The 12,777-nt window shown below is 39.3% G+C and overlaps 1 protein-coding gene across 1 annotated transcript in view; it reads left to right on the top strand.

The window, feature by feature from the left end:
* USP13 (ubiquitin specific peptidase 13) overlaps nucleotides 1-12,777 on the top strand; it is a 49,870-nt gene that overhangs the window by 22,806 nt on the left and 14,287 nt on the right. Inside the window, exons 7-12 of the mRNA XM_054074188.1 lie at nucleotides 3,762-3,856; nucleotides 5,386-5,573; nucleotides 7,080-7,151; nucleotides 7,416-7,509; nucleotides 10,750-10,875; nucleotides 12,200-12,353. Coding sequence (XP_053930163.1) covers nucleotides 3,762-3,856; nucleotides 5,386-5,573; nucleotides 7,080-7,151; nucleotides 7,416-7,509; nucleotides 10,750-10,875; nucleotides 12,200-12,353 — 729 coding nt within the window. The remainder of the gene's footprint in view (nucleotides 1-3,761; nucleotides 3,857-5,385; nucleotides 5,574-7,079; nucleotides 7,152-7,415; nucleotides 7,510-10,749; nucleotides 10,876-12,199; nucleotides 12,354-12,777) is intronic.

Genomic DNA, 12,777 nt, shown 5'->3' with positions numbered 1-12,777 from the left:
AAAGTGTGATGTTCTGCAGTGTTGCTGTGGAGAGGATTATTGCGTGTGAGGATTAGATGGATTAAAAACATGAGAGGCTGAAAAAGTCATAAACAAGAGGTCCTTTGCAGCTGTACAGAGAAATTAAAAAAACAAAAGAACACATAGCATGATTATATTTTGGTTTTAGTGCTTGTGACCATATAGATGAAAAATAACTTCTTAGAGCAGCCCCTTTTTTAATACATGTCATTTGAGAGTTTTTTACCTTAAGTCTTATTCAGTGTCAGGGAAAGGAGACTGTAGTCAGATTCAACAAGCTGTGCCACAGAAGCATTGGGCAAAATTAATTCTTTTCTCTCCCAGGTAGAATATTGTTTCCTTGCATGAGCCTATTCTTGGATGATTTCTATCTTGAGTCCCTAAATTATCGAAGGTGTTTAGGATTTGCCCAGCTGTAGGTTTTAACTGCATCTACAAAATACACAGACTATTCTTTAGTGGTTTTTTTTCCAATTCTTTTTCTTTTCTTCTGATCTTTAGCAGCAGCAGTACTTGTTTCTTTATGGCTGCTGTCCTGCCTCCCATGGATCAGCCGCTTTCTGTCTTCTGTGGCTTTTGGGATAACAAAGGACAGGCTGTCATCCTTCCCTCTGAATGAGGGGCAGCAGCTGTTTTCCACAGACCTTTGTTCTTCTGGGTGACGTTTACTTGCTTTCGCTATATAAAAGACTTCCCTCCCCCAAACCTTTTTGTTTCCTTTTCAATATTTATTCTCTTTCTGATTTATATTGCAGTGGTAATCATAACCTCTCAATAGGGCTGGATGACAGATGAGCTTCAGGAAAGAGGCTCCGTGACAGATACTGAGTCAAAGTCTGTCTGATTTCTGCTTCCCTGGGCTGGGGGTGAAGAGGTGATGGTAGAGGAGTAATAAGCATTAGTCCCTCTGCTGACATAACTTCTTCCTTTTTCACACCAGTAAGAAGAAAGAGGTGGTGCTGCTATTCCACTTATACATAAACCCTAAATGTAGGAGAGAGAGGAGCAGAAGAGAACTCCTTGTCTTTTCTTGAGAAATCTGTGTTGTATAAATTATGAAGATTTCTGGGATCAGGGCAAATTGAACCAAACTTTTGTCTTCCATTCTTGGACCATAGACAGGATGTAGGATAGAGTCAAAGTTGGTTGCTTCAATAGGTTGAGTACTAGGCAGACTGTGCTACCTCTCTTGACAATGCCATTAGATTTAATTTCAAGCCCTTGTGAGGTTGCCTGTTTGAAACTGATTTGAGAAATGAAGTGGAGTTTAGCAGGAGGAAGCCCTGTCTGATGGCTTTGTGAATAAATTGCTTTGTGGATGCTAATCTCAACAATTGTCAGGTTCTTCTTTGGGGGATCCTGTGCAACTTGTTTGTTCAGGGACAGTGTTGCCATTATTTGTTATACTTTAAGTAGGAAGGAGTGATGTCTACGCAGCCAGAACAGGTGTAAATCTTGAGCTGTGGAAGAAAAGGAAGTTCAGGTAGCACTGTAACTTTTATTTTCTTACCACAATATGAAAAATAATAATATTTTTTCTCTGTTTAAGAATATTACTTGTCTGTCTCAGATTTTTCTTGTTATTTTTGTTCCCTACTTCCCCCCCTTATATTCTTCCCTTCTTCCCCTTTCTCATTCTAATGATACCAGCTTGTGTGTGTCACGTGCGCTGTCTTGTCTACAATCCTTATCTACCAGAGTCTGTATGATAGCACTATGGACCTGTCTCTGGAGGCTCTCATCATCATTCTGTGCTTTGCTGCTCTTTGATTTTTATGAAATAAGTGAATTCCATCTCTCTCCCATGAATTTTAAGTTGGTAACACAGCAGAAAGTGCTAAAGGATACAGCATGAGCTAAGCTTGAGCAAAAGATTGATGTATCTTGTGTTCCATTTCTGCTGGTCTGGGTCAGTAGTCCCAGATGGCTGTTCTCTCTCTTCAATTGCCAGAGCTAAGGACAATCCAAAGAGCTCCCACACTGAAAGTACTCAGCCAGGATCAGTTGATGTGTAATCTTGCTCCAATAGGTGTTTGAACTTCGCAGGATCTTTTGGCTGTGCTCTGATCTCACCAGAAGGCTATGGGAATGTTCTCTCTTGTGTGTGGGTGAACAGTCATGTCTTGCTACTACAAAGTGGAATTCCAGCACATGGGCAGCTACAGCCACATGCATGCCAGAGAGGTCGTCAGGACCAATGTTAATAGGAGGTTTGATGTGGCTAATCAGCAGCTGGCAGCACAACTCAAAAGCACAATTCACTGATTTGAGACAGTTAATGTTTTCCACAAAGCTGGTTAATTTTAAATGTTGCATTAGTTCTTTGAGGTCTTGGCTAGCCTTCAACTTGTCATTTCAGTGGGGGTTTGGTACTGGCAGACTTCAAGGAGACTGTCTTTATGTTAAAATTGTATGTAGGTGACGGGCTGATTTGGAGCCAAGGTCTGTAGTTGCCAGGAGAGGGCAGGGTAAGGACATTTCAGAAGTGGTATTTGTGCTATGAACAGCCTTTACCTGGGTTCCTACTCTCTTCTTGTGAGTTTGTTTCATCTTTCTTCTGGCTAGTTTTCTTTCTGTCAGCCTAGGTCTGGTCATACGGGGCAAGGTCACTCTGAGAAACTGCGAGGCATGAGGGAAACTTGGCTGAGAGAAGTGCAGGCAGACTGGCAGAGTGATTCTGGATTTTTGTGTGAGACCAAAGCAGGAAAGTAGTTGTTCACGACAGAGAAAGACTAGAGAAATGAAAAGGTAGAAGGCTTGTTCAAGTCTTACTAGTGCATGTTTACCACTCATATCCTTTTATGATGCCTGCAGCTTTACTGGTAGGCAGCTTTGCTCAACTAGGTGAAACCTGCTCTGGACTCAGATTTGTTACAGAACTTGCTTGGTAAATACTGAAAGTGAATTTCTTCTCTCTCAACCATTTTATCCTTCTGTTGGATTTATTACACTTGTTTTTACAGTGAAAATATCATCACTAGATGTATTGCGTCCATCAGGACTTTGAACTTTGCCCTGCCAAAATGTTTACGGGTTTTCAGTTAATGCTATAAGGCTATATCATAGAGCCAGAATTGAAATCTAGATCTCCTGTACAACAACACAAGACGCCTCAGTCATGAAATCAGTCTTTCTCCCTAACCACAAGATAAGTGTTACAAGACCAGTCCATTGGCGTCCAAACCAATAAATGCATCTATTCCTAATAAAGAAGTTCTCCCTGAATTTCTGTGGGAAAAGGGCAGAACTGGATTCCTTAAACTGTACTAGAAGTTACAACACCATAGGCAGTAGTTGGCCCCATCCAGTTACAGTTTTAATATGTCTGCCTGTATCTAATAGCTCCACAAAATCTCAAACTCTATTTGCCACGATCAAAATGTGGACTGGCCACATATCTGAGAATTTTGCATGCCCCATTCCTTGTTTTCCCAAGTTTCTTACTTGGGGCAGGTGGCAGAAATACTGTGATCACTATAAATATTCTTAGATTTTAGTACTGTGAAGGCATGTAATTTCTGTTGAGGAGAGTAGTTGAGGTGATTGTGTTGAGAAAATTTAAGGTATTTACTGAGCCATGTGGTTATCGATGCATTTTTCTGCTGGTCATAACCAAACTTGGACAATATGAATAAGGCATCTTGTATAGGCAGTCCTGTACTGAGAATGCAGTGTTGGTAAGCAAAGAGAAGGGATAACACTTGATACTGCAGCTGATCTGTTTCTCTCTGCTTTTGTAGATGTCTATTCTTTTGATGAAGAGGAGCCGGTTTTAGATCCGCATATAGCAAAACATTTGGCACACTTTGGAATTGATATGCTGCAGATGCAAGTGGTAGGAAATCAGTTTTTTTTAATTCAGTTTGTTGTTTACTTATTGTTTTGTTTATTTGGAGGTGGGAGAGAAACACGAGAGTGATCCTTCTCGCTTATATTTGTGTGATTCGTTAGACTGTATTTAGGTTTGTAAACTTCAGGTAGCCAGTTCGTGTTTTAATTTCTGAGGTCTGAGATGAGTGAACTGTTACTCGTTACTCTCAAATCTGAAAGTTGCCTTGCAAAAGAGTTCCTTTGTAGTCTTTAGTTTACCTGTTTTACTTCTTATGTGTTATTCAAGATGAAAAACCTCATTCAATTTGAGAATATCTAGAATATTTAATTATAGTCAGTGAAGGAAAGCCTATTGCATATGTAAACAGACACAAATCTTAAGCAAAAATAAGCTAAGCAATGGATAAGCAAAAAAAAAAGTGGTCTAAAATCTAGAAAGCAGTGTGGTCTGTGGTGTGGTGCACTAGAAAGAGACTGGGGCAAGTCCTGGTCCTGAGCATGTTGCTCGCCTGTGTTAGTAAAGAAGTCCTTTTAATAATTTGTGTCTTAGTGGATGCTGATTCCAGTTCAGTTTAAATAATCTAAGAAGCCTGAATGGAATATGGTTATATATGTTTCTTTGCTTTAGTTTGTGGTTTGTCTTTTTTACATGTAGCAGAGTATCCCTGTCTGAGAACCTGAACATGAAATCTGTTAAAAATGAACAAACCTGTTACTGGCTTAGTGTATTTCATTGTCCGAGAAAACTGGTAATAGCTCTAAAATTATAGTGAAAACTTAAACTGCGGTTTCAGAAGCCTTCATGGTGCTAATAATAGTTTTGATATTTCCTTGCCAATATCTTGAATAAAAAAATCTCTTTTATCCTGGAGTCTTTCTGGAAAACACATGTTACTCACCAACCTTGAAAACTTAGTCTCAGCTGTTGCAAAGGTTTTGCCTCCAGTCTTCAGACTAGTCTGAAAAATTCTTAGTGAAGTGGTAGAGCAGTGCTAGCAGTAAATGACACTGTAGTGCCCTGTACCTATGAGCTGTGAACAAGCTGTGTACCTGCAAGCTGAAAGCTGAGCCGTAAAGGGGAGAAATTTCAGCATCACAAATTTTCTCTTCCGTTTGAAAGAAGGGAAGAGATATTTGATCTGCGGCTTTTCATCTAGTTTGTTTGCTAGGACCAACTTCTACAGCAGCAGCTATTCTGGGCTGTTAAAAATGGAATATGAATCCTGAAAAAAAAATGCAGTGTTTTGATGTTGAGGCTTGAGGTCACAGCATTGAGAGAAGTGAAGTTCCCAGCTGGGAACATGCAAGGAGCCAGTGGTCTGTGGTAAAGACCTAAGAGGTATATTGGAAGAAAAAGCTGCTGGTTTGCTGACCTGATCTTCTCCCCTACGTGCAGGACTTACCTCTCCTTGCTCGTTGGTTTGGCTCTTCTTTTCTAGTGTGTATATCACAAAGCGGGTGGTGATGATAGAAGCAGCATAATTGTTGCAGAAGTTGAGCAGATTAAAAAAAAAAATATCTTGTTGCTTTCAGACAGAGAATGGGCTAAGAGATAGTGATATAAAACCAAGGGTCTCCGAATGGGAAGTGATTCAAGAAGCTGGTGTGAAACTCAAGCCTGTGTATGGCCCAGGATACACTGGTATGAAGAACCTGGGAAATAGCTGCTACCTCAGTGCTGTCATGCAAACAGTTTTCAGCATCCCAGAGTTCCAACGAGCGTAAGTAGCTTCAAACTAGTTCTTTTCAGTAGCTGCTGCATTCTTCAATCTCTTGGTTTTTTCTAAGCAAAATGGTAATTTCATTTTTTTTTTTCTCACCTGCAAACAGATCTCTGTCAGTTTAGTGGCCACTCAGAGCATTTAGTGATTGTGTTGTGCTGTGGAAAAGGCTGGAACACGAAACCCAATCTGCCTTCAGTGGTGGGAAATCATATGCCACCTTGTAAACTTGATTGCTCTGTCTCTGCTTTCTATATACATATGTACATACCTCTGTTTATGTCTGTGTTATCAGTATCAGAGTAGGGGTTTCTGTATTGGCATGTGCCTTTGTGTACCTACAGGTTTCATTCTATTTCTCCGGTGTCATTTGTGAAAAAAATCTGTACTGGCACAAACATGTTAATATTGATCTGTGCCAGTGCAAACCAAAGCACCTTTTGCATGCAGTTACGGCTGAGAGGGAAACTATGAAAGGCATTTTTTAAATTAAAATTCTCATGAAGAAAAATCTCATTTCGTGAAAAGTGTAGCGTAAGTGTGTTCTTCCACTGAGTAATGAAGAGGGTAAAAGGACAAAAGCACAACGGAAGAATATGTAGTATTCCTGACTGATCAAAACTGAACACACGGCTCCAAAGAGAGAAGCCTTTTTATAAAGGACAGTTTATGGTTTGCAATAAGATTCAGAGTGCTCTTTCATTCCCCACCAGCAGCAGAGTGTGAGCTGGAGACCCAGCTTTTAGATTTTGGAAAGCCTCTGGGGTTTTCATGTAGCAATTGCCTTCTGGAGAAAGAAGAGGGTGAAAACTTGTGTTTGTTCACTTGGTTAACCACATGGAATACAGTCTGTGGATTCATTAAGTGCCAGTTTTCAACCACCATTTTCAAAAAATCAAAATGGGCTTCACCAAGAGAGGACTTTGGAGTGATGTGGAGCACTTGGCATCAACAAAGTAGTTGAGATCTTTGATGAAAGAGGGACCAGGTAGAAATTAGAAGTGTTCTTTCAACGTGGCCATACCTACCTAGTCTATTTTCCTTTGTGCTCAAGGGAAGCAATGCTCAGATAGTGTGCTCCTAAACACTTCACTTTCCAACAAACTGGCTAGAAAGATGTATATGTCAGTGTTAGTTGTCAGTAGTTAGCATTTATTTCATTGAAGAAACTCAATAGAAACATTGGTTTTAAACCTAGGTCTTTGATTTTTGAGCCACACCATTCTGCAGCTGTTCCAAGATCAAGGAAATATTTGAATTCCAGATAAAAGCAGCACCATATAATTTATAGCTAGAAGCTTCTAAGCAAAACTTGCATGTCCATTTCCTAATTCATTTACTGTTATTTCTCCATGATAGAAACAATCACCAGGGATAGATTAAGTCATTGCTATGATGTGAAATTTGACTTATTAGCACAGAGGAAACCTGCTGATGTATCACTGCTGAGGGCTGAGGATACCCTTGAGTAAATCTAGCTGAATATTTTTCCTTTATTCTGCCCAGGTATGTGGGAAACCTTCCACGAATATTTGACTACTCTCCTCTTGATCCAACACAAGATTTCAACACTCAGATGTAGGTAACAATTCTTAATGATCTACTTGGTCAAGTTAGATAGAATTTAAATAATTTAATGGCAGGGCAAAAGAGCAGCTCTGCTTGTGCTTTAAAGTGAGATATGGCATGAAATAGAATGGGAAGATTTGCCTGCTTATTTGCAGGTAATGATATTTGTCACTGGGTCAAAGACAGTAAGTTTCTTTTTTGCTTAGAATAAAAATCTGCGTATTTTCTGCTTTTCTGACATGTTTGTTTCCCCCACCACTTTCTTCCCTACAGGGCTAAATTGGGACATGGCCTCCTTTCAGGCCAGTACTCTAAGCCACCCGTGAAATCCGAGCTTATTGAGCAGGTGATGAAAGAAGAACACAAGGTATTTGACTGAGTTTGTGCAGCCTGGTAACTAGGTAAAAGTGATATCCTGAGAAAAGGGAACAGGTGCTGGGCATTGAAAAACACGTGTGCATCCAGAATGGGATGCTTAGCAAGGTGGAATGTACAGGATTCTAGTCAGGAGTATATTAGTCAGGAGCTATTTGTGCAAAGCGTTAAAGCAACCATTGGTTCTCCTAATAAAATATTTTGGTACTCCAGTGATGAGTGCAAAAGTTTGTAGAACTTGCAGCTAATGTTTGTCTTCTTCAAAGAACAAAACAAAAGTGTTGCTTGGAGAGTCCTGAGTACCTGAAAAAAACTTCTAAACCCTCTTTAAATTTCATAACGAAATATAAAGACCTAAGAGTTGTTTCCAGGAAGTTTCTGACAATATTCCACCTGATTTCAGGAGAAGCTGTGATGCTGGGAAAACCGAACCTAGAATATATTTGTGTCCCTGCCAGCCGCTGTTATTGTGACCCCAAGCAACACGTGGAGTGAAACCACAGACAGGATATTTAGAAATGAAAGGTTGACTAATAACCAATGCTGAAAATATTACCTGTAGAAAAGAGCTATCTTTATGGAGAAGTTATCACTGATACTGCTATAGTTTTATACACAGTAAAAGTCATGCATGCCTCTGTCACGGAAGTATGGTGATAGTTTCCATGGAAATAGACATTTTCCTATACGTTCACCTCTCTGTTATTGATGTGGGAATTTCTCCTCCTGAAATCAGAATGCCAGGGAGATTTTGAACAAAAATAGAGCATCTAGTAAAGAGTAGTTTGCATGATCTGAAAATCCTATGTCTCCTGAGTAATTGCTTTGTACAGTAGCTGTTCATTGTTTTAGAACAACAAATGAACCCCACTTGTTTCCTTTAAATAAAGTTTAAAACTTGTTTTACGGGGTGTGAATGAAGAATAATATGCTGGAAATTGAGGGAATTGAATGCTTCGATTAAAGCTACATCTCCATGTTTAGCCCAGCTGCCGCTATTAGCAGTGAAATATTGAGAACTTTTTAATGGCAGATGGTTTAAAACTCTGTCAGGTAGTCATAGGTATCTACTGGTGTTTAACACTTGTGTTGTTCGTATGTTCAATTTAATGAAGTTGTAGTTATGTGTATCAGATGACTTCCTTCTCAAGCAGTTCATAGCAGGTATTAGGATTTGAAGCAGCTTTTACTGCTTTTGTTCTTTGCTGTGTAGAATATTTAGTTGGGAAAACAACCCCCAAGTATATTTATTTTCTCAGTTCCCTCACTGTGAGCATACAAATCTGTTTTGTTGGTTTGGGGTACTTTTTTTGTTTGTCTTCATCACAATAAGATTGGTATACATAAAGATAACATTTTGTCACCCAGGGATTTGTACTGGCTTTTATAATAAATATAATTGCATAGGATCTTAGGCCTTCAGCCTAAGACACCTTGTGTCTATAAAATAATTTATTTTTTTTTAATGCCTTTACTTTTTTTTTCCCCCTTCCTACATACAAAGAAGTTCTGTAGCTTTCTGGGTCTCTGGAATCCATCCAAAGTTTTTGGGAATTGTTGCCCGTAAAGCATTCATATGAAATCAACAGTGGTCCAGCACAGTCTATATTTAGCTCAACTGTTTTGTGACTGTTGATGAGGAAAGCATGCTAGGTATTCTATAAATATTCGTGGCACTGTGGAGCTAAAATTTTTCACCGTGGCAGCAGTTTTCTTGTACCCAGTTTAAACATTAAAAACAGGCTGAAAGACTAAACAGATATCAGATAGGACCTGATTTTCTGTTTATTTCTTCTGTGACTTTTCTTGTCCTTGAGATGGAAGGGGTTTAGAGGGCATGATCCACTCCTCTTCTGTGGGCTGTCTCACATGACATGTTTCTCTTCTCTTCTCAAATGGCTGAGTAAAAAGTGTAGAGATGGAAATGAGGCTTAATTCCAAACTCATTGCATTATACATCAGGGCAAATGTGCTACCTTGCCATATTTTTACTTCTGGCATAGAAAGAAGCCTGGTATATAGTAATTTGAGCTGGTTTATGCATTTCTCTTCCCCAGTCCTAGCTTAGATGAAAGGCAGCCGAGGATACTGAAGTGATATATAACCTAAGATTCATAAATCCCTAGAGCATCTCTTTGTTCAAGCAATATTGAGACTTTCTCTTTACGAGAACCTTTAAAGAGCATCTTAGCCGAACATGGTTGCTGGTGTACTGCCAAAAGTTGAAAAAGCATTAAAAATTGAGAACCTGCTTCTGATTTCATTTAGTGTAGGGATACCTTACCCTAGTGAAACTAAAAATAACATCGTGCCTTTTTAGCGTATGTGTTATGTGCCTTCATGTCATGCTGCTTTTTCTACTTTTGTATTGATATGGTAGCACAACTGTAGGAAAGAATGAGATTGGATGAGTATTTAACAGCCTCTGGTGTATCCTAAAGGCTACACTTTCACTTGGATTGTCTTGATTATTTGGTCTCTTGGAGGATGAGGGCAAATCTGAGTTAAAAGATAGTTATTTAAAAGAGGTGATAGCTAGTGTCGAGGATGCAGTCTGGGGTGATTGGGGAGGCTTAAGTGGCATAGAGGGTGAGAAAGTCAAAACTAGGACTCTTGTGGAAGCTAGAGATTTTCTAATTTGGGGCAGTTTCCTACTGATGTAACTGAATGGCTAAAGGCAGTTACGCTATGGTCCTTCAACATGACCGATACCTGCAAATTGCAATTTCATGTCTGTTCTTAACAACCCATCTGGGGAAGCGTGGTGCACACATCAGTTATTCTCTGCTTGATTCTGTAGAGATCTCTGGAAAGGCTTTGTTCTGAATAAAGCTGATACACCAAAGTGACTCAATGCTCACTTACTTTTAGGTGGAACAGGAGTCTGAAAGGAATGTCAAATGTTAGAAAACAGTATAAGCTTTTAGCCTTTCTGAAAACTACTGAATTTTAGCCAACCTTCAGTAATCTGTCTTGACTTGCAAATGCCATAGAAAATTCAGATAAAATCAACACTGTAGGAATTATGTCATAAAACTTGTTCTAAAACCCCTGGATCATGTTTCACTACCCTTTGCATTTTTATAGAATGGAAAACCAGCTGAAACTGAGACTATATTTTCTCCTCTGGTAGAAATGGGTCATAGATAGAGATAATAGAGAAACTTTGGGGTACTTGTTCCAGGAACGAATAAAAATCCTTCTTTAAAATGTTTCTCTTTCTTTCATTTAGCTTCAACACAATGGAATATCTCCCCGAATGTTTAAGGCTTTTATAAGTAAAGGCCACCCAGAATTTTCCTCTAATAGACAACAAGACGCACAGGAATTCTTCCTACATCTTATAAATCTAGTAGAGGTGAGAAAACCTGAATTACTGTTTTTCCTTTGTTATATTAGACAACAGGGACAGAGCTACTGTGTGAGCATTTTTAAAGTTTTTTAATATCCTTTTTTTAGCCCTGGATATGTGAATATGGCACTAATTTAAATGTATTTTGGTTTAGAAACATTTGTTTCCTTAATTGTCCCTTCTTTTTACTTCAGACTCTTGCATGGCCACACAGAGGGCCAGTGCTGCTGCTAACTGCAAGAGATATAGAAAGATCAAGCATCATTTTACAGGCTATAAGATTTGTAAACACATATGACTGTCCTTTTAATGTGCTGTTCATTTCATGATTAGGTACTATCATTTGTTTACCATATTGAAGTCTGTCTTAGAATATTAATGAATTGGGTATTATTATTATTGCAAATTTTTATAATTGTTGGGAGCAAACTAATTACTATGTCCAGTTCTTTTACACATCCCAGCTGTCCGTCATTGAGTTGTGAGCAGGAGGTCTCCTCTGCTGAAACCAAAGTGGTTGGTTGTCAGTTGGGTATTTCTGTATAAAGTGTTTGTTCCGCTGAGCTCCAGCTCAGTGCTGTGTGTGGTGTAAAAGAATCAGTATTGTGAATTTTAATGCTGTCTTTCTGAAAAGGAAATTTACAAATACATGTGGTTTTGATTTAAAGCCTTCTTTTTCCTAGTCTTTTTCCTGGTCTACCTCTCTCTTTTTCCTGTTTTCCCTGAGAATCAAGAGTGTTTATTCATATATTACAGTCTAGATGAAGTTATTCACATTTGCATGCATTGTGTTCCACATCCCAGAACACATGTACTGATTATAGGCTACTTAGAAGACATCCTTCTGGTTTTTGCCTGATAACAGACATTAACATGAACAATAAAGAGGAGGTATATTATTTGTGTGACATTCCCATCTGGATAATGACCTACAAGTTGCTTGTTCTGTTTCAGTGCGGATCCAGAGTGGTAGGAGCAATTCTGTTTGCTGAAAGGATGCTCGATGTTATTTACGTGAACTTTCTGTCTTTATTGTAACCTGCCACCTTCCTACTTTCTTCTGTTCACGTAGACTCAGTCAGATTCATTAGTGCATACTCTGCAGGTTACTATGTGTAGGAAGTTACTGCTGTATATACAGACATTGTGGCTGTCAGCGAGGTTTTCCGTGGATGCACGAGTTCTGCATGCAATAAAATGCAAGCCAAGGTGCTGGACCTGAGAGCAGGATTGTTGTTTCTGGGCTTTCAGTAAAATAACCAGCAGCCTTTGGGTTCTCTAGTTATTTTAATGATTGTCGTTAAATGATTGGATCTAATATTCTTTTCAGAGGAACCCTGTAGGTTCAGAAAACCCTAGTGATGTTTTCCGGTTCCTGGTGGAAGAACGCACACAATGCTGCCAGTCCAGAAAGGTCCGCTACACAGAGAGGGTGGACTATGTCATGCAGTTACCTGTCGCCATGGAGGCAGCAACAAACAAAGGTAAAGAAAGAAACGGGTCCATTGACTGACCTTCTGGTGACTCTCTCAACCAGGGAATGAAGTTCTCACTCCCCGTTCAAGGCCATGTGGCAAATCAAACCAATGAACTGATCATGAGAGAGTTGCTTGGTTTTGTTTTCTTTAAAGGAGATTTTAAACACATTAGTTAGTGGCTTTACTGTTCCCCCTTACATGTTTAGGGAGTAAGGATTCTAGCTAATACTCTTGGCAAGTTTTCAGATAGATTTCTTCTCAGAGTGTGGGATCACCGTTAAGTGTCACCACCCAGCACTGTACAACCAAGAATGGCAGCAGTTTGTACGATCAGAATTCCGTGAGTTAAAACCTTAACCCGAATTTGATCCAGGGATGTAGCACACCACTCATAGTGCAACTTATTTATCCTTGTTTTTTGTGTGTGTAC

Source organism: Cuculus canorus, chromosome 9 (genome assembly GCF_017976375.1).
Source record: "Cuculus canorus isolate bCucCan1 chromosome 9, bCucCan1.pri, whole genome shotgun sequence".
Taxonomy (NCBI): domain Eukaryota; kingdom Metazoa; phylum Chordata; class Aves; order Cuculiformes; family Cuculidae; genus Cuculus; species Cuculus canorus.
The sequence above is the reverse complement of the archived record's forward strand: the minus strand, read 5'-3'. Positions and strand labels throughout refer to the sequence as shown.